The sequence below is a fragment of the Mytilus trossulus genome, chromosome 11, assembly GCF_036588685.1.
Source record: "Mytilus trossulus isolate FHL-02 chromosome 11, PNRI_Mtr1.1.1.hap1, whole genome shotgun sequence".
In the NCBI taxonomy this organism is placed as follows: domain Eukaryota; kingdom Metazoa; phylum Mollusca; class Bivalvia; order Mytilida; family Mytilidae; genus Mytilus; species Mytilus trossulus.
Window position 1 is genome coordinate 23,514,998 of NC_086383.1, and position 22,683 is coordinate 23,537,680.

A 22,683-nucleotide genomic window follows, 5' to 3' on the forward strand; every position below is an offset into this window, starting at 1 on the left:
TGCTTTGTTTACAAGGCCAAAATACTAAATAAAACGTAGGTATTGGCCGAGACTACTATAACACAGAGATTGGTCACTCTCAATTTTCCTATAAAACTGAGACTAGTCTACTATAACATATATATATATATACTAGTATATGTGTGTGTTATAGTAGTCTCAGGTATTGGCGACTTTTGAAAAGTTTTTTTTATTAAGGACTAAACCTAATTTTATATTCTTTTCTTTCCTTAATTTTCACATTTTGACACACCAGAGTCACTTGTTAACGGAAAGAGTTAGTTCATAATATACACAATCAAATTTTATTTTCATTTTCTAAATGGGAGGTCCCGAGGACAACTGATGTATAGAAATAACAGATAAATAAGCTGACAAAACCAAGTGTTGTCAAAATAAGTGGAAAGAAAATAAGGAAAAGTAAATGTCCTATGTTAGAAAACTAGGTATTGGTATTACTGGTCTGTGGTGGATACTTGTCTATTAGAATATTATAAAGTTAACTTTACATTATACAAGGACCCTTTCAGCATACACGTACGCAATCTTCTACCTTTGATAGCCACTATTATATACCATATATATGTTTCTAAAATGGAGGTTATCCTCCTTGCTCCTAGTATTATACATATATAATTATATGACAATGTTAACAGAATTTTTTTATTTTTTATTTTTAAATAATTAAAAAGGATAAAGAAATAAGGGTCATTGTAACAACAACCCAACGACACACACACAAATCCAAAATGCATCCACATTATGTCTTGGTACTTGTCGAGTTCGTCGATGATTGAATTTTTCGAATTATGCTTATGGACACACACTATACTCTGATTCCCCTGTTTCTCCAATTAAAATTTTGATGTGGTAAATAATGAAAGGGATACAACTCTAGGTTTTAATTACTAAATTCCTTTAAAATCAATCATACAAATTATAGACTTTTTATCTTTTTCAAGTCCACTAAACCTGATTCTATACTTTAAGTCTTCGGCATTAAATTAAAGTTAGGATCTACAAATGGAGAAGAAATACTATTAAAAGAGCCCAAATTAAACAATAGCCAAACCTTTTATTCTGCTTAGTTTAAAAAAAAAATATGAATTGAGAAATAAGACCCGACAATACATAAAAAGGGACAATAAAAGCGGAAACTATATTATGCAGAAAAAAGATAGCTCAGTATAGGGAAACAGCAACATTTTCAAATTTTGATTTGTCTGAAGTGAAATATATAAAAGACGCATATATAACCCAAGAAATATATATAATGAAAACAAATCATTTTTTATCCTTCTCTGCATGGTTCACGGTTTGTTTAGTTGCATGATTGATTGTTATTGTTTGATGAATGTCAAGTAGAAAGTTCGTTGCTACGCAACTGTCTCCGGTTATGGTTAGGCTCTAGTGCTTGCATGCATTGCTAAACCTTGCCACATCACATTCTTTATATGCATGTATTCAGTGTTTGTCTGTCAAATTTGTTTTTCGTTTATTGTTTTATCCTTGGTTAAGACTTTGATTTCTTGTTTGAACTCTAATAGTTACATTTTACATTTTTTCCATATCGGAGCCTTTATTAAAGCGGACTTTATTATGGATTTCGTGCATTGTTGAAGGCCGTCTGGTAACTTTCAGTTAGTGCAGGATATCCACGTTTTGCACATTTGCACTCTAGAATACGATTATTGCAATTATACCACCATATAAGAAGATGTGGTATGAGTGCCAACGAAACAACTCTCCATCCAAGTCACAATTTGTTAGAGTAAATCATTATCGGTAATTGACGGTCTTTAAGACGGAGCCTTGGTCTTAGATTCATATGGAGAGGGATTTTGTCTTCCACTTAAGAGGGAGAGGGATAATTGTTTGATCTAGCTATGGAAGGGGTGATAGGCATACAGATCATTCAATGAGTTGTGTTTGACTTAAAAAAATTAATGGGATTTAAAGTTTAAGAGATTATTCATTGTCAAAAGCACCTAAAGAACTTAAACTTAGTTGACTGTGGACCTGGTTATGATCATTTAGCTACAATTCGACAATAAAAGAAATTACATTACTACGACAGATTTTAAGATATCAGTTAGGAATTCTACTATACAATTTGAACGAATTGATCTAATTATTATTAAGTGACGAAGGTTAACTCTAAAATGTGTCGCAATGTTTCCAATAGAAAAGTGTTTTTCAATAGGTTTATTTAAATGTTTGCAAGTTTTCAAAGATAAAACCAAACTTAACAGGTTTAAGACGGGTATAAATTCTCTTACGAAGAATAACAAACGCTTTATGCAATAAATTGAATAAACAAACTTTGTTACAAAGCAGAAAATTAAACAAAACAGGGCCAAGTTGCTCTTTTTTTTCCTCTTTTTCAGGTTACACCGGGTTATATTATTATCGGCAAATAAAATTGTGTAATCACAATATAAACCATTCTTTGATTAGGTATGTTTGACAACGGCGTACAACCACATTAAAAGAGAAAGTGAGCAATAATTAAAAATCTTCTTATTTTCATATTATAATAATAAAAAAAGAAAAATCACAACTGAAAATACAGGTCTACATATACAACAATGCATGTGGATGACGAGAACATTTTTAACATCTAGGTAGAGCCGTGGTGTAGTGGTTAGTGCTTCGGACTACGAACACAATGGTTCCTGGTTCGATTCCCGTTTGGGATGAACATTTTAGGAAATCAATTTTCGGCTCTCCCTCAACACCATTTGTGAGTATGATCTTGAGGAAACGGTGATAGTCTTTTAGAAGGGTACGATAAATGACTGACCCGTGCTAAGATAGAGCCATATCTGTTGCACGTTAAAGACACCCTTGTAGATTTGGAAAAAGAGTAGGCTAATGCCACTGCAAGGCAGAACTCGCACCCGCAAAGTGGAAAGGGATTAATATAAGTTGCAAAACTTGTTTCGCAATCCACTATAAATAAATATGTTTAAACTAACATCTAGGTACTTCAAAGAAGACCATTCCTATGATATAGTATACTGGATTCTATTGAAAAGATATATTAAGGCCTTCTATACCAATTATGTACGTGGTTTTGAGGAGAAAAAGAGGGGGGGGATGACTTAGCTCGTAATTTGTGAGGGGCTTGGGCGATTTATAAGACTTAATGATGATTATGTTTCTTCTATTATTTGGAGTCTTACGTATTGTTGAATTTAGAAAGGACTCTTTCTTAATGGTAAAGTTTTTGTTCAATATAATTGAACATAAACTTGAAAATATCTGACTAATGGTTGTAGAACTGAGTCACACTATGTTCGTATATACATTTTCCTAACAAACTCTTTTTAACATCTAGGAAGAAGCTAGGATGAAAAGTCACAGTGGGATATTGTAGATAGCTGTGATGTTCTACTTATATAAAATGTAAACAGAAGACTCGGAGTAGTTGCATAACGTGTTATGACCGAAATTTATAAATAAGGTTCCAGCTGGAAAGCTATAATTTCTGAATTCTTTTTTTCTCTTTTCTTATTTCTTAGCCACGTTTCTTTATTCGTTGTTGTTAAACACCCCATTATTCTTTATTCTGTATTTTTTTATCAAGTTTTTTCAATCTTTTTTTTTTACCCCATACACCCCAACTTATCTCTACCTGTTAAAACATATAAGTCCTGTTAATACATAGCTATATAAGTTATGCTCCATAAAATCAAATTTATAATCTAAACAAATATTGATAACGACCAAATAATGGCCACAGTAAGATACAACGGTTATGACAAATAATCGAGTAGACCCTTGTCGATTGGAAAAAAAACGCGCTTTCAACGTTATTCTTATGTCTGCAGTCGGGCTGCTGTCTCGTTGGTAGTGTGTATTTCAAACATCCTTTCATAAACAGTCTATACATTCTGCCATTGTCAATTATAAGAAACCAGCTTAAGCAAATGAAATATTTCAAGATCGATTTCAAAATTTACATATATATAACGGAACCTTTTCAAACCTAAACGAAAATCTGATTGATCAAGTGGATTGAATACTAATCCAGTTTAATGATGTTTGAATTTGTCAGATTTAAATCATTGTTTGTATGATAGTATAAATATACCTAAAACTGATGTAAGTACGTCATTGCATATCCTTAACAAAACTTCGATCTTGAATTAGATATCTAACAATGAGTTAACTAAGAGCTTAAACATCATCTAATGATGGTTTATACAGACACAAAACCACTTTTATTAAAGCAACTATATAATAAGTTCTTTAAATATGAGTCCTATAGAAAGTTTTCTGATGAACTCGTTTTAAATGGATAAGTATAAATGGATTATGATACGAATATACATGGAGATGGCGGTCGTTCCTCCTTAATATAATTCACAACGAATTGTTTACGAAGCATTCCAAACGCAAGTTTGCCATGGCATATCATCAACAAAACTTCGATCTTCAATTAAATAACATACAATGAGTGAACGAAGAGCTTAAACATCATAGTTATTTAAAAGAGTTTTTCAAAGATTTACGCACGCACAAAACCGCTATTGAAAAAAAAAACTGTAAGTTTTTTTATATATGAACTCGTTTAAATGGATAAGTATAAATGGATTAGAATATAAAAACATGTATGGAGATGTCGTTTGTGCCTCCTGAACCTTAATTACGACAATCATGCCAAAAATCCATGACAATGTTTTTACACTACCAATGGAACAATTAGCAATTTCTCATGCATACACAAAAACATTGAAGAGGGACAAAAGATACCAGAGGGACAGTCAGACTCATAAATTGAAAATAAACTGACAAAACCATGTATAAAAATGAAAAAGACAAACATACAAACAATAGTACACATGTCACAACATAGAAAACTAACGAATAAGCAACACGAACACCACCAAAAACTAGGGGTGATCTCAGGTGCTTCGGAAGGGTAAGCAGATCCTGCTCTACGTGTGGCACTTGTCTTGAAGAAATGCAAACTTCTTTTAAAGTGGTTTATATTTATGCACACAAACGATGATATGCTGGTGTTGAACCGAATCAACATTGTAGTCTTAATTTCATTTAAATAAACGTTATAAGTATTATAAACATCCTGTAAGTTGAGAGTATACATTTATGAAGACAACATTATAAAAGAATCTTTGGATGTACATAGATAATTGAGTCCCCCATGGATATTTTCTTGTTTTCCTGCATCAATTAAACGAAGGAGTAGAGAGAAAATATTTAAGACGTAACACGAAAAGATTGTCTTGAACAAATTTAACGAAGAAACACATAGTTGACAATTTAAAACACTAATGACATAAATGATAGCTTAGCTTGAGATGGAGAGAACGAGTTTTTGTTATATCCTTGTACTAGTATTTCATACTTTTTTAAGTAGGTAAAAGAGATTCAAGAGATACAAAGGGATAGTCAAACCAATAAGTCGATAGCAAACTGACAGTGCCATGAAAACAAAAGGAAAATATAAAATAATCACACAACAGTCTATAAAGCACAATATAAAGAAAAGCAAATAATGAGCAACACGAATCCTACCAAAAATCAAGGAGAAACAAAGTGATCCGAAAAGTAGTGTGCAAAAAGTAAAAACGAACTCCGAGGAAAATTCAAAAAGGGAAGTCCAAAATCAAAAGGCAAAATCCAAAGTCCAAACACATCAAACGAAGGGATAACAACTGTCATATTCTAATGTAGAAAATGGTGGATTGAACCTGGTTTTAAAGCTAGCTAAACCTCTCACTTGTATGACAGTCGCATATAATCATATAATTACATTATATTGACAAACGATGATTTACGTCACACTTGCTTTTGTTAAGCACATAGCAGAAGTCACAACGTTAAAATGTATACAGTTTATCCAATGCAATTTACTCCACTGGGGGGTTTACATCAATGCACGAAATACATTTGTACACCAATTTCAATGGCCTTCAAGGACTATTCATTTAATCCTTTCTACACTCAGACTGCAAAACATTATCAACATTCATTAGAATCCACGTTAACCATCAACAAAAGAAGTACTCTTACATTATCATACATTTGTTTAGCAAACAATCGCGAGAATAAGAGGTTTTCAATTGCATGTAAACAGTTTTAGTGATATTAACTAAAGCCGTTTTCTAGTTGAATTCGGGTTCTTATGCTTTTGCACTGATTTCCCTCTACAGATTTTTAGAGAAAAGTTCATTTTGACTGCGAATATATCACAAATTGTCCATTTTTTGGTGCAAATTAATAAACAAATAACTTGTATCTCTAAGCAACGACGAATGGAAACATTTTATATAGCATAGGTCATCTAAAACACAACATTATTTGGTGCTGGATAATACTACCATTTGCATATTGGCGAGGACAACATTAAAGTTAGACACTGTCTTGGCTAGTAGAGCTAGTTATCAAAGGTACGAGGATTCTAATTAACACACCAGACGCGCGTTTCGTCTACATACGTCTCATCAGTGACGCTCAGGTCAAAATAGGTAAAAAGCCAAACAAGTACAAAGTTTGAAGAGCATTGAGAACCAAAAATTCCAAAAAAGTTTGTCAAATGCGTCTAAGCTACTTATAATCTATTCATGGGAGAAGAAAATCCTTAGGTTTTCGAAAAAGTTTTTTAAAAGGAAATTTATATTAGCATTTAGCGAGCTTTATGTATGTTGCATTGTCGTTTGTTTTTTGTTGCACTAACTTCAATGTTCTGTTATTTCGCTGTTTCCCTCGATTTTAGTTTGTGACCTATTGTTTCTAAATCGATTTATGACTTTTCAACAGCGGAATACTACTGTTGCCTTTATTCAATTATTTTTTTTACTGGTAACTTTTATGTTTTGGTTGCAGTCCTATAGATATATACATCTACTTCTAATATCATGATCGATTCTAATAGATTCCAATTGATAAAATGAAAATAAGTATCTTGAGGCATTCTTATGTTTAGACGTTGGCAACAGCAAGAACCAATAAAAGAGGGGCGAAAGATACCAGAGGGACAGTCAAACTCATAAATCGAAAATAAACTGACAACGCCTGGCTAAAAATGAAAAAATACAAACAGACAAACAATAGAGCACATGACACAACATAGAAAACTAAAGAATAAGCAACACTTTTGGAAAATTTGTCAACAAAGTGAAATAGAAGGAGGAAAGAAAAAATAAAGAAAATAAAGAAAAGCAAAATAAAATAGAAAAGAAAAGACAAAAATTAAAAGAAAAAGATAAAGAAAGGGACATCACAACCATTTCCCGTTGCCACAAACCAATACAACATAAAATGACTCTTGCTTCAACCCATTCTCTTCACCGCTGTAATTGTCAGTGCTTTTTGCAGCTTGTTAAGGGCATACGATACAGTTACAGGGGAGTTAATGACGTTGCTAACGTAAAATGTTATCTTCGCGACGTCAATCTGTAACATATCGGGAAAAGATGCATTTTTCGACTGATTTTTATCATTCAAACTGATTTAATTTGAAAACGAGTTATGGACCCCTATTTTTCAAAACAGCAATTTGTTTCATTTTGCAGGGAGATTATGTGACCCAAATTTTATAAAACTGTAAATAGAGGATTTTTTTAAATTTTGATAAACATGCAGTAAAAAATGACGTTTTTTCCTCAATTCATGAACATTTGATAAATATGAGTTATTTCTGAATAAAAAATGCATAATTTTTTAGGATACTTATAAAATACAGAAATTACTGATTATTTAACAAAAAAACAATTTGTGTTTATCTTTTATAACAAAAAAAGTTATGTCTTTCTTTCGAAAAAAAAAATTTACGGCCACAAATCTGAATTTTGAGCAAATATACAAAATTTGGAACTCATTTTACTCAAAAAGTAGCACATGAAGGTATATCTTTTATTACATATTGGATTTAATCAGGTAAAAAATAGCCTATATGCAAATTTTCACGAACTTGTAAATACAGGATCAAAACTGTATCGTATGCCCTTAACGCTATATTTTATCCTGTATTATAAATATTACTAACGAAAGGTCAGTTTCTATTGTTATATTTTAGATTTGTTTTTTTGCTTTGAAAACTGTGAATTCAAACAGAGGTCTCACCATGCTTATACAAATATGTAAATAAAGACAGGAATCTTCTTTTTCGAAGGTCAAACCAACATCCGGGTGAACAAATCATATAACATTAAGGTAAACGAACTCTTGGTTACTGATACGTTTTTTTGTACGTATAAGTAGATATAGGAAGATGTGGTGTGAGTGCCAATGAGACAACTCTCCATCCAAACAACAATTCAAAAATTAAACCATTATAGGTTAAAGTACGGCCTTCAACACGGAGCCTTGGCTCACACCGAACAACAAGCTATAAAGGGCCCCAAAATAACTAGTGTAAAACCATTCAAGATACATATTGGATTGATTTTTTAAAAAACATATATGAAAAGGTTATCTGCGACATTTATAAAGGAAAAATGACATGTAACCACTGTAGTAACATACACAGTACCGATTTTCCCGTAATCCCGAACACCACTAATGAGTCTTATGAAGACACAATGCACAGATGCCGTATTACATTGTAAGCCTGGTACTCTCTTTTTCTTTTTTCATTTCTCGAAAATAAGGCATTTAAGATTCGTCTCATACCAAGATTTAAATCATTTGTAACAAAATGATAATTAGTTAAATATTTCGAATAGGTATGTATATATTGTCTCCAAAACTATGTGTACCTCAAAGTTTTCAGAAACATGATATCAATCGGGTATTACAAATTTACAAAAGTCTTAAGTTGTGAGGACGTCAATATGTATGTGTAATTCAATAGGAAGTTAAAATTCAAAAAAACAATACCTTACCATAGTGTATTGGGATATTCATAGATATTGTATAATAGACATATCGTTTTATCGTGAAAATTATATGTTAGTTTACTGTTAGTTCGTCATAACCCACTGAAAGAGAACAAAAACGAAATTTGACAAATCAAATTTACTTTTATGTCGAATGTGTCCAATAGCGACAAAAATACACATTCGAACAACTGAAATATTTTTTTTAATCTTAATGTAAATAAATCTGATACTTATGCTTCAAGTTTCAACTGTGGCTCACATTTGATATAGATTTATGTTCCTTTTCACAAACATGCACTGCTTTATCTTTTAGCAAGTTCATAGAATTCTCATACATTTACAATCTTGAACAGCGGTAAACTACTGTTGCCTTTATTGAAATACAATGAACATAACTAAAGATTTACTTTTATACATTTAGATTTCAATTTTGTAATGCAATGTCTATTAAGCAATAGTTGTTAAATTACACGCACCATAGTAAATCAGTGCGATAACAAACAGTTTTTACAAGAACCTTGGGAAGAAATGCCGCTAAAAATGATCACGTAGATGACACAGAAAGTAAGCAAATCTCTTATTTTTTGTATTCTGTTGATTACCTTAGTGGGAAACAAGTTATATCGATTACCAGTGATGTGATTTTAACATTTGATAAGGTTAACAATATATATATTTGTTTAATAGTGTGAATCTCGACTACATTTTTCCTAAATTATTAATAAATAAGATTTTTAAACGAAATTTGTATGCTTACTTCAATCTTTTAAATCTTTCCTTTCCTGCACATACATATACTTTTTCTGATTCTAATTGTGAGTAATCCGTAATTCGATGTCCACCACTTGGTGTATATACTCTCCGTATAGCAGTTTCAGTCGGCACATATCTTTTCAAATCGTTTAAAAAAGCGTCAAAATTAGGAACTTGACGAGGATTTAGCACATATCTTTTTCCAAAAAAATGCGGATCACCATTTCTATACACCTGAAATATTTTCCCAGCAGTTAAATCCCTAGTTTCGATGGATGGGAGACTGGATCCTCTTGTTGACATCATTTTGGCACCCTTATATTTACCAGCCCGAGGTGACAACTTTCTTTACTGACTTCACTCCCCTTTCTATTAGCAGTACAAAGCGAAAGCAATGCATTATGGGAATTTAAAAAGACTTGTGTTTGTGTGACGAAGAACCTTAGCAACGATCCATTATTGGTTTACTTTTTCAATCTAAATTCAAAGAAAAAATTATGAAACGGAATTAAATGGCCACTAGACCTGCCTTTTATAAACTAATATAATGCTTTAAAATTAGTTTTTGCTTCATTTTTGTTGCCTTAATTGTTTATGTTTGTAGAGATTCAAGGGATTTTCTTTTTTGTCAGTTTATTGATATAAATATAGAGGATCTTCCTTCAAGGATAATATTTGCTATCGATAATTAATTTTCATACTTTTAAGTATGAACCGGAGTATAACATACATCAGGTGTGACTATCAACATAGGTCTTGATTTACACAAATATGATTTAAAAACCAAAAAATGTGATTTTAAATTGATTTTTTTTATAAAAATGTCCCAATCGTGTACCTCATTAAGACGCTCTCCCAAGTGCTCAATGTAAATAGTATCGTTTGATCTTCAATGTATATAGATATCGAATGATTATAAACAAATTTTATCAACCGTACTTATATATTTCCTATATGACAATGAACCCATATATTGCCAAATGATTTGTATTCTTTTTCTTGTTCAAAACTGTTCTTTCTGAAAGTTGGCTAATATTTATAAGTTAATACATTCATGCATATTTGATATATAAAAAGGGTTTATACTGAATGCATTTTAATATTATCTTGCTTCACATTTTGGATAAAAACATATGCATTATCATTCACTTCTTCCCTTTATTATATTGTAGTCAACTGTATGTATAGGATCAGAAAATGATTTAACCAAATGTTCAACAGATAAGCAATAATAGTAAAAAAGAATATGAAATATCAGCATTTTGTCATATTGAGTAAAATTTGTGTCATATAAGACAATTTAAAAAGAAACATTTAAAACATTTTATACAAATTGCTATTTCCTTATGAGCATATTTGAAATTACAAATTGACATGCAAACATAACATATAAACGCTGTCATTTCATTGTAAAACATGTTCTTCAATCGGTATTTGCCAGAAACCTGTTTTGAAATCACTTATGCAAAAATTTTCAAACCAACAGAGTTAACTTGTCCTAATAACTAAGTAATTCAAGTTTGTTATTTATGTCGTAGTTTAAACTCTTTTTTTTTAGCTTATATAAAGCGAAGTTAGAACAAATAATGATTAAAAAAAATATCTTTTTTTTAATATATCAATTTTTATTCTTTCTATTATAGTCGTTCTGATAAGATGTTTATTTTCATTTTGGCAGGTATATAATTAATAAACGTAAAAAAACACTTTTCTATTTTGCATGAAAATCTTTGAATATACAAATGAATATATAACACTAAAAATATCACTTGATACACTATTGCGTTTGAAGCGCCTTTCCGGATTTATCCTTAGCCAAAAATCCTCAAACCACATACAATTGAATCCCTATGATGTAAGTATATTTGATTTTTTGAGTAGTTTTATGACCTAAAAGGAAAAATAGATTTTAAATAAAATTTTCCTGATTGGATGGAACCTTAATTTACAAATGATCGTATAATTAAGATATAAGCAGAAAGCCATTTTGGTTAAATCAGCGTACAATTTCATTGCGATCAATCCGAAATTGAAGTAATCAAGCAAAGAGAAGGATAGGTACTTTTTTTTTTTGAGTTGTTGAGATTCTCACAGTTTTTGTTTGAATATGTATCTTTGGATGGATTTAAGGTGGTATGGGAGTCTAAAATAAAAATAATAGAATTTGTTCATAAAATACAAAATAGGAAAATTCCATGTAGAATCCTTCAGAAAATGCACTGTTTTAGAGTTACCTCCCCTTAAAATGCCAATTTAAAAAAAATAAAATAAAAACAACCAAAAATAATCAAAGTTTGCCGAAATATTAATATTCATAAGTTATATTCTTATAAATTGGTTCTTTTAAATGAAAATTCATATAAAATATCTGCATTCCTGCATCAAATTTTGCTAAGTTGATAGAAAATATGGACCTTTGGTTTTCTGTTTTTTACAATCCAAGATGGAGGAAGACACCCATACCACCTTAAGAGACTTGAACATCGATAACGTACTGATGTCTCATTATTTGTGCAAAACGTGACACTTCTCACTGCCCGATTCGATTGTTTACTATTTCAAGTTTTGGTTTTCAATGCTCATCATTCTGTTTGATACATTTTTGTCGTATACGACACAGATATTACAAAATAACGTGCTGTGTATACTTAAACTATTCTATATATTCATGAATAAAATTGCATTAAATCACGCAAAATCACAATTGCCGCTCTTCTAACAACATACGTTTTTTTCTCTTTATTTTAATAGTTAAAAAAGAAAGATGGTTCAACGTTATATTTGTTTCGGAAATACTGACATTTTAATTGTGAACTGTCTACTAGTCAACATTTTTTAACTTAAAGTATTCTTTCAGCCAATGCTACGATAGAAGGGAGACAATCAGTTTATAAAAAGGTCGCAAATATTGGAAGTATCGTAGTAAATGAGGCGTTGGCTTTATTTCTTAATTAACTATTCAAATTAGTAAAAGGAACATCATGTATAAACATCTAAACCAAACCGAATCATCAAATTTAAATATTTCTTAAACAACATACAGATATTCAGTAAAACAAAAAGTTTGATAATTTGCCGAATTTACATAGACTCTTTATAAGGCCTAATCTTTAATAGTTTTGATGTTTATGTGAATTAACAAATTACCTAAAAAGTTTAAGGTTTTTCATAGAATTCATTTCGCACTGTATTTCGTTTTGTAACAGATACATTTGATTACAATACGAAAAATAATATACAAATGAAACAGATGTGATTCGAATGAAACAACTACCAACCAAAGACATAACGACATAGATGTAAACAGCTATTAAACACCGTTCAAAACCATCAATAACAAATATTGAAAAATATGGTGGGTCGAAAGTTCACCATTGCAGCGTGATTAACAAAACTGTGCAAAATGTATATGCAAACTACGTCTTTCATTAAAAATAGAGTTATCTTTCTTTCGTTACATCATTAGTTCATCCAACTTGCACGATCAAATTCAATAACTCAGCATATCAATTAAATGTCTACATGCGAGGTCTCGGGGGGGCCACTTCCTATGTAATGACTGGTAGGGATGAGCCGCTGGAATAGGTCACTATTTCATGCTTCATGATATATGAAAAGGGTGAGAAATTCAGATTATATATATCAATAGGTTGATGGTTGATATTATCACTTGCTGGATATATATTATAAGTATCTGAAACTAATCAAATGTCCGTATTTATTTTTGATGCGGTTAAAACCTCAGTCGTAAATGCATCAGCTATTTGTCAAACCAATTAAACTCTATTTATTCAATGTGGTATTTCAACTGAGGTTAGAAATAGATGCAATAAATCCAATCATTTTGACATTTCCACCTTATTAACATTGAAAGGTTTGCATACATGAAACATTTGAAGAAATTCCACAGCATAGTGTTAGCGTCCTTCAAGAGGGAACGACAAATCAGTTTTTAATTAATGTAAACTCAGTAAAAGTGATACTATCTGAAGTGTTACTACATTTATCTGATAAAACAATATTTATTGTCTTTTCAAATTGATATTTCTTCATAATAAAAGGGGCAAATAGAGGAGTGAAGAATTTATTGGGAAAGCAAGGTGTAATTATTGCGACTGCGTTGCAAAAAACGCAAAATGAGCGGGACCAGAAAATTTTTGTAAACTCTAATGTACAAGAAGATGAAAAATATCCAAATATATCTACAGGTCTGTTTTTTGTTCATTAATATATGGTAAGGTCTATATTTTTGATAAACGAAATATATGAAAAGGGTGGGGTACTTGATGTCTCAGCTGCTCACCCCTACCAAAAAAAGTTTGAAGTGGCCCCCCCGAGTGCGAGGTATAATTATGTAAAAATATAACATTGATATTAATTTGTCCGCACACCTGCTTCCATTCACTATTATAAATAGAAATAGAAAAAGTAGACATATATAAATTGGACAAAAAGAAATAATTAAGGTTTAGCAGTAATTGAAAGTAAAGTTTCCATAGTAACGATATAATACAGAAACAAATTATGTCTGATAACCATTTTCAAAGGAAAATAGGTATGCTAATTCTGTCGTAATGATGTCATTACAAAGCTTATAAGCATATTTGAAGATTGAATAAGAAATGAAATGAAGTAGCTATAATTGTATTGATGTTAAAAAAGGTATCCCAAATCAAATTTTAACCTTATTCGGTGTTCTATTTCATGGTCTATGTTGATGCACAACTGTTTCCCTACTCTTCCTACATGAATATAATTTGAATAGTAACTTGAATGGTACACTAAATACTATTAAACATTCGACACTATCTGGATTTACCTTCTCCAAGAACGCCCATAACCGATGATTTGAAAGCCTGGAATGTGTACGAACGGAACCATACATTTTACGAGCAATACGACCAATAAACCCACTAATCACCAGCCCAGTAGTTAACATTTCGGTGTTGACATGAATATCAATAATATGGTCATTTTTATAAATTTCTTGTGCACAGAACTTTGAATTTTTCGAAAACCTACGGATTTTCTTATCCCAGTCATAGATTACCTAAGCCGTATTTGGCACAACTTTGGCGAATTTTGGATCCTCAATGCCCTTCAACTTTCTACTTGTTTGGCTTTATAAATATTTTGATATGAACGTCACTGATAAGTCTTATGTAGACGAAACGCGATTCTGGCGTTTTAAGTCATAACTAACTCTAACAATAATAAAACCAATTTGACAACAAAGATTTGGACAATAGACTTCAGGTCTTGCAACCTTTGTTTCATGGAATTTGTTTTCGGTCCTTCTCTGATAAGAAATACAGGCGTCAGGTAATGTAAAGTTGTTTGCTGTTTCTACTACTTACTAGTGTTTATTATCCTGTTGGGATATTCGACATCCTGGTGGAGTTTTAATTCCCCGAGGTTATAACAAGCCCAGTAGTAAGCAATTCTTTGTTGACTTGAGTTATCATTGATTTTTTTATAACAAAATTAACTGTTTACAAAACTTTGAATTTTAGAAATACTAAGACTTTTCCAACTCATGAATAGATTACCTTAGCTGTATTTGGCAAAACTTTTAGGAATTTTTTTATCCTCAATGCTCTTCAACTTCGTACTTTATTTGGCCTTTTTAACATTTTTTTTTGTAAACAAAACGCTCGTCTGGCGCAAATATAAAATTTCAATCATGGTATCTATGATGAGTTTATTTACAACCATTGGTTCGATGCCACTGCTGGTGGAGTTGTAATTCCCCGAGGGTATCACAAGCCCAGTAGTCAGCACTTCTGTGTTGACTTGAGTTATCATGGATATTTTCATAATATAAATTAACTGTGTACACAGCTTTCATCAGTTTATTTTCAAGTTAAAAAATTCAGGCACCGGTTTAATTTCATTTTCACATATATAAGTCAGATATATGACAGTTGCTATCTACAAGCCGTTTCTAAATAAGTTGGCATTTGGTTTTGTTGCAGTGCAGTGTTTCTGTTGTTCGGTTGTTCTGATGTGTTTCCTTCGGTTTAATTTTGTAATCCGAATTTGTTTTTGCTTAATCATCGACTTAAGGTCAAGTTACAGTAAATGGGCTATGTCACAGATTAAATTAAAATTTTGCATACAACTCTGGCTCGATGAACTCCAACTAAAAATCGAAAAAATAATGCATTTATCTCATTTATCATTTAAAATATTACTGATTGAATTATTACAAAATTGGTGAGCTTTTTATAGAAAGCACATAAAATCAGCATAAAACCTTCTAAAATTTGACTTACAATCGCCAATTCTCTTATTCTACTCCATAGATTTTTCTTAAAAAACTATATGTTGTTGATACATAAATTACCGTTATATTGATGTAAAATAAAGATAGGGTCACCGACTTCGTTTTTTCGGTACACATCATTCAATGTTGTGTTCTTTGTGAAAAAATCCTATAAAACGTCGAAATTATCGTGACGTCGCCGTGTTGCAGGCCGTAAAACGTTGATTTTTGACGTTTTTCACTACCAACAAGGTAAAACAAATGATTATTAGACAACAAACGAAGTCGGTGACCCTATCTTTATTTTGCATCATTATAACGGAATTTTATGTGTCAACAACATACAGGTTTTAAAGAAAAATCTATGGAGTAAAATAAAAGATTTGGCGATTTTAAGACAAATTTTGTATGCTTTTTCGTCGATTGTATGTGCTTTCTATACAAATATTCGCCCATATTAAAAGAAATCAATCTGAAATATTTTAGATAAAAAAAGAGATAAATGCATTATTTTTTCGATTGTCAGTTGTAGTTCACCGAGCCAAGATTGTATGCAAAATTTGAGCAAAAATCTGCGACAAAGCCCATTTACTGTTCCTTGACCTTAAGACAATTGAAAAGCGGCATACTACTATCTATAAGGAAGTCACTTTTAGTTATAACGTGGATTTTAAAGACCACAAACAAAATAAACGTCCGTTGAAATATTTGGCTTAAATTGTCCTTGTTTACCTAGCTATGCTCACTTAGGTGATCAACAATGCTCAAAGAGGTTTATTATTATCAGTAATGATATATAATTTTACTGTTCAAACAATTTTATAATACACTTCCAAATATGCAGCAGTAAAATGTAAGATAAATTGATCATTAAAACCAAGGTTAACTCTAAGTATATAAAGTCAATGTGAATTTTACCATTTAATCTAAAATGTTGACAAATTGTTTGTGTTTTGTTCATTGACACCTTTATGGAAATTTGAATACAGAATCTTTTTTTTATTGATTACAAAATAATTTCGGAGCTGTTCCCATACACTGTTATTTGAACCACATTATTTACTTAACCAAAAAACCCCAATAAGATCAAATCAGTTTTCTACTCATCAATATACAATACAAATATTAACCTAAGAAACATTTGTAACATAACATAGTAACGTTAAAGGTCCTTGGACAGAAAAGAATGAAAATGGAGTTTGATCTGAGACGCCAGTCTAATCAAATACTAAAAAATAGATTGAAAACAAAGAAATTGCGTTTTAGCTGTTTTTTTATCTCAATTTTTGCTAAAATTACTTCACAAATCTGATTGGCCATTGATGTTTTGGTTTCAATATTCAGAATCCCTTTATTTGTTATTTGAGAAACGAATTGAGTGCAGAAAGAACTATTTTTAATAAATGTTGTTCCACAAGTTCACCATCAAAATTTTATTTTACTAAACACATTGCATATACTATAAAGTTATTGTATTTTTAATGATGTTGTCAATATCTTTTCAATTCTCGTAAGATATTCATTAGCAAAGTGACGCTTTCAGATGTTTCATCTATTCAATAAATAAACTTATCATCGATACAAGGATTACATTTTGTAATTATGCCAGACGCGCGTTTCGTCTACAAAAGACTTATCAGCGACGCTCGAATCTAAAAAAAGTTAAAAAGGACAAATAAAGTACGAAGTATAAGCACTGAAGATCAAATTTCCTATTTTTTTTGCCAAATACAGCAACGGTCATTAATGTAATTAATTCCTGAGGTAGACCGGAAGGGAAAAAAACCCGTATGATATGTTTCCAACCTACCAGATTTACCCGACGCACTTGTACATACACCGCTTTATGAAGTGTAACATTTACAAGCAAAATGTATAATTTGAATTACACCAATAGAGACGGCCTGTTTATTAATCGGGTTATTCTCTCCAGTATTCATTATCCACCAGCAGGAGGACCAGAACATTGGTACAATGTATTAGAGAACATTTAGTGTGATTTCCAAATAAATATTTCAACTACCTCGATGGTAACAGTGGATAATAAAACACATACAACTTTTGAGAAACAATAACCAAAATGTCTAAAAACTCTAAAAGAAACCAAGTTTACAAGAGCGTGGCGAATGATAACAGAGAAACATTCAAACTCATATTGATCATGTAATGTGTTACGCAAGGCGAACGATTCGTCTTAAAACATAAAATTCATCAGCACCGCTCGCGTCTTAAACTGAAAAGCAAAACATACAACACCAAAGATATGAGCAGAAAAAAATATTCATTAAATACAATGGAGAAAAAACAATCATATAAATTTTGTTAGTAAAGACATCAAACGGGCCTGAAAACACCATTAATTATCGAATGTCAAATCTGAATAAGTAGTAGAAATGATACGTTCGAATGAAAATAATTACTGTAACAGCAGTGGAACAGAAATGCATGCATCTGTAAGAAAACACTGTCTACTTCCGGAATTTGGTGAGGTAAGTGTTGCTCACTATTTATTGTTATGTTTTATGGACTTTTGTTTTGCGTTATTGCAAATCGGTATGTGTTTTCCATTTCAATTTTCTGATTTTAATTTTCTCCATGGTTTCTTTTCGATTTTGAAGATTGATCATCTACTTAAAGAAAATAAGTTGAAAAAAAAATACCGAACTGCAATGTAAAAACAGAACGAAAAGTCCCTGATCAAGTGGCAAAACCTTAAGGCCAAACACATTAAACGAATGGAAAACAAATGCCGTGCAGGAAATTTCTCATGTATAAAATACAAAATAAAAAGAATTCAAATAAACAAAGAACAGGCGTAGAGAACATTTGAAAAAAGTCTAATATGACCCTACGAATTATTCAAAGAACATTGATCAACATTTTACTGGTTTTATTACCTTTTATACCAATTTCCAAAATTCATTGCCAGTTTGAATTGTACTTGTTCATATTCCGTTGCTTTCAACTATAAATCAAGATTGAAAGGGATTGGTAAATAGAAAAAAAAATATGGTTCATATGGTTTTTGTTATAATATAATGTTTTAATTTTTATAGCCTTTTTTGCATTATTAGATTGGTACTGATGGCAAATAATCTCTGATAAATTATGCAAATATTTACTACACTTAAGAGGGCTTTGAACTGACATATTTTTGATTATGTGTGTCTGTTGTTTAATAAAATTGATTTGAAAACTGAAATTCTGTTTCATTACAGACTTTGGAACACAATAAACTGTAGTTTAGAAAGAACATACATGTTAATCAAAATCAAATGGTATTATGACTCCCGACATAGAAAGTGGCTTGTTTATTCGAACTGCTTAATGTTTGACAATCATCACAAGATCCAATTCAGTTAATGCCATCTTGACCTGATAAACCAAATAATGTTTCAACTTTCTTAACTTTTTAAAAATCTTTATAAATTATTCAGACTCAGCGCTATAAAAAACCCCGTGTGTTATGTAAAAGCCGTCATCTAATAATCTTCGTTTAAGAATCTTATATTTCACACAAGGAACAAAAACAATGTCTGTACTTAATAAAGGCAATAGTAGTAAAAAGTAAAATCACAAAAATACTGAACTGCGAGGAAAATTCAAAAAGGAAATCAAATGGCAAAATCAAAGGATAAAACACATCAAACGAATGGACAACAAATGTCATATTCCTGACTTGGTACAGGCATGTTCAAATGTAGAAAATGGTGGATTGAAACTGGTTAAACCGCTCTTCAATAGTCATAGATCGATTAAGCAAAGTTCGACTACCTAGGACATGTTCTGTTTACTGTTATTTATCTTTGTTAGTACGTCTATAATTAGGAAGAGTCTGCTTGGCGCTGAAATGCTCGTCCTGTATACAAAAAAAATAGTCTTGTGTCTTGGACGAGGTTTTGTATTGACCGGTATTGTCTATTATCCAATACTAGTATTTGTTTTGTAATATCTGTTATTTTTTAAGGTATTAAACTTTCACAGAAATTATCAATTGAGTTGCATAATCATTTTCCGTTCATCCATCTATAGCTGTACAAAACATATCAATAAAATTTAATTGCTACTACAATAATGACATGTGTTGTATTTAGTTAAGATTTTTTAGACAAACATATCTGTTTTGTTTTTTAAGTAGGCTTACCATCACCGTAATAGATGCAATGACAATTAAATGTACCATTCATAAACATTATTGAATAACCTATTAAACGATTTGAAATATACAAAACAGTGACAATAAATCCATATCAAATTATGTAACATTAAAAACAAACCAACTGGTGACAAGAAAATATTTTAATTATAATGTGGTTTCTACTATCATAGCATAACTTTTTACGTTTTGCACGTATCAGTGAAAAAAGGAAGTAACACGTCAAAACTTTCCTGCGTCAGAAGCGCTTTCATGGATTCACCTCCATTAGGAACGCACACAGTTGAATATGCGAAGGCCAGGGATGATAAGGAACAGAAGAACGATATGACAAAAAAAGGAATTAAATCTCTTTGCATATCAATAAAGTGGAATAACTCTTTAAAGTTATTTGAAATTGTATGATAGAGACATGTTTAAAAATTGACGAAATGATGCAAAGGGGAATAACTCTTAAAAAGGAAAATCACAAAAAATACTGAACTCCGAAGAATATTCAAAAACAGAAAGTCCCAAATCAAATTGCAAAATCAAAAGCTCCTACACTCACAAGTCTTGCCTTAATATTTATATTTTGCTTTCACAGAAAAATAATTCTAAAACTAAACGGCTTAAAAATTATGTAATTTGAACAAATTAGTGAAATATTTAGGCTCGTAAAATTTGTGTTAAATATTGTTAGATGAAAAACAAATGGCTGACACATCCTCATAATCACATGCATTTTTCACCTCCAAGGTCAAATAATTCTCTTGTAATTATTTAACCTCCAACTTTAAAGACTTCACATGTAATTATTTTACCTCCAACGTCAAAGATTGCATTCATTACAAGAAAACATGTCAAGTACGTCAAAAATAAAGTCATGGCTTCAATAAAATTCTTCTCATATTTAATTAATTAAGGAGAATTTGACCCACAAGGAAGAAAATGTTCGAAGTAGCTAAATATTAATTAAATTGAATTCGGCTGTGATGGGAATCGCAAAGGATTTTTAAATCGAATAATGAGGGTTTGGATGGGGTTTATAGAAGAGAAGCCCAAATCAAACAGATCAAACAAAAAAATCTAAGGACAAATATTGATATTTCAGAAGAAGATTTGAAATAGATCTCTTTTGTTTAAAAAAGGTAAATATGCATCTCGAGGAAAAATAATTATATAATCACAAAACGTCAGTGAATAGGAATACATGTCCTACCAATAAAAATGAGAATGGAAATGGGGAATGTGTCAAAGATACAACAACCCGACCATAGAAATAACAACAGCAGAAGTTCACCAACAGGTCTTTAATGTAGCGAGACATTCCCGCACCCGGAGGCGTCCTTCAGCTGGCCCCTAAACAAATATATACTAGTTCACTGATAATGAACGCCATACTAATTACATGAATACATGAACTAAAAAAATCAAATTAAGACTACGAACGTAAGATAATCAAAATCAAGAAAGGTAATGTTGAAGAACAATGGTACTAAAATTGCTCCAAATCAAAATGATAATGACAAAAAGATGCCATTCACGGAGTCCTCTCTCCAAGAGTAACTCCAGATTCAGTTTGGAAATATTCCATGAAAGCAATTACGGAAATACAAGCAGTTTTTAAAATCAATTCATGTAATACATTAACACGTAACAGGCAGACATATGCCGTCACGGCAGAGAAAAGTTAAATAATATCATTTTAAGTTAAGAATAAGGTAGTTTTGATTCAAACAATCAAAGAGCAGATCAAAGGGAGCGCCGTATTGTGTTTTTCGTACATTTTTATTTTTATAATTTTGACTGCCAGGTTCTGCATGTTATAGATCCTGGATCCACTACGAAAAATATCTAGAAGGTGGGAATAGTTATCAAAGGTACCAAGATTATAATTTAATATACCAGACGCGCGTTTCGTCTACATTAGACTCATCAGTGACGCTCAGATCAAAAACGTTAAAAAGCCAAACAAGTACAAAGTTGAATAGCATTGAAGACCCAATAAGATATTTTTAAATGATCTAGTGTGCTCTTGTTATGGGTCTTCCTTTAGGATGTTCATAAGCCTCGTTTAGAATTTGCTGATCAGAGAGATTCACCTTCAGCCATAATGGATCTGTTTGCTACAGAATCATCTTAATTAACTAGGATGGAAATCCATGTTTTTTCTTTCTTTTGTTGCTATGGAAGCAAATTGCGTTTTATAAACGAGTCTATACGTAAATTTTTCTCCCTGGAAAATTAATCTTGTACACTGGTGTAATTTACCTAAAGGAACAGGTGTAAGGGATTATAGTTTGTGAGATAATTACTAAATGTAATATGAGGCTCTCGATGGGGTTTACAGATAAGAGGATAACGAACCAAAGGGAGATAATAAACGACCAATAAATATAGAATAGACAAACTTGGGTAAAAGCAAATAAGGAATTAAATATGAATATAAAAAAGAAGATGTGGTATGATTGCCAATGAGACAACTATCCACAAAAAACGGTTCTAAAATATAGATAATTAGAAACATGAGGCTCTAATTGTGGTTTACAGACCAATGGATAATGGACAAAAGGGAGATAATAAAAAAACCAACAAATATAGAATAGACAAACTTAGGTAAAAGCAAATAAGGAATTAAATATGTAAGCGGTTCTAAAATATAAATAATTAGAAAA

At 31.2% G+C, this 22,683-nt stretch overlaps 1 protein-coding gene across 21 annotated transcripts in view; it reads right to left on the bottom strand.

The window, feature by feature from the left end:
• LOC134690895 (doublecortin domain-containing protein 2-like) overlaps window positions 1-22,683 on the bottom strand; it is a 113,828-nt gene that overhangs the window by 77,581 nt on the left and 13,564 nt on the right. Inside the window, exon 1 of one of the 21 annotated variants that reach the window (XM_063551040.1) lies at window positions 9,610-9,993. The exons of the other annotated variants lie outside the window; for them this stretch is intronic. Within the exon in view, the coding sequence (XP_063407110.1) occupies window positions 9,610-9,911 (302 nt within the window). The 5' untranslated portion in view covers window positions 9,912-9,993. Of the gene's footprint in view, window positions 1-9,609; window positions 9,994-22,683 lie in introns of those variants that run through there. 21 annotated transcript variants of the gene reach the window in all.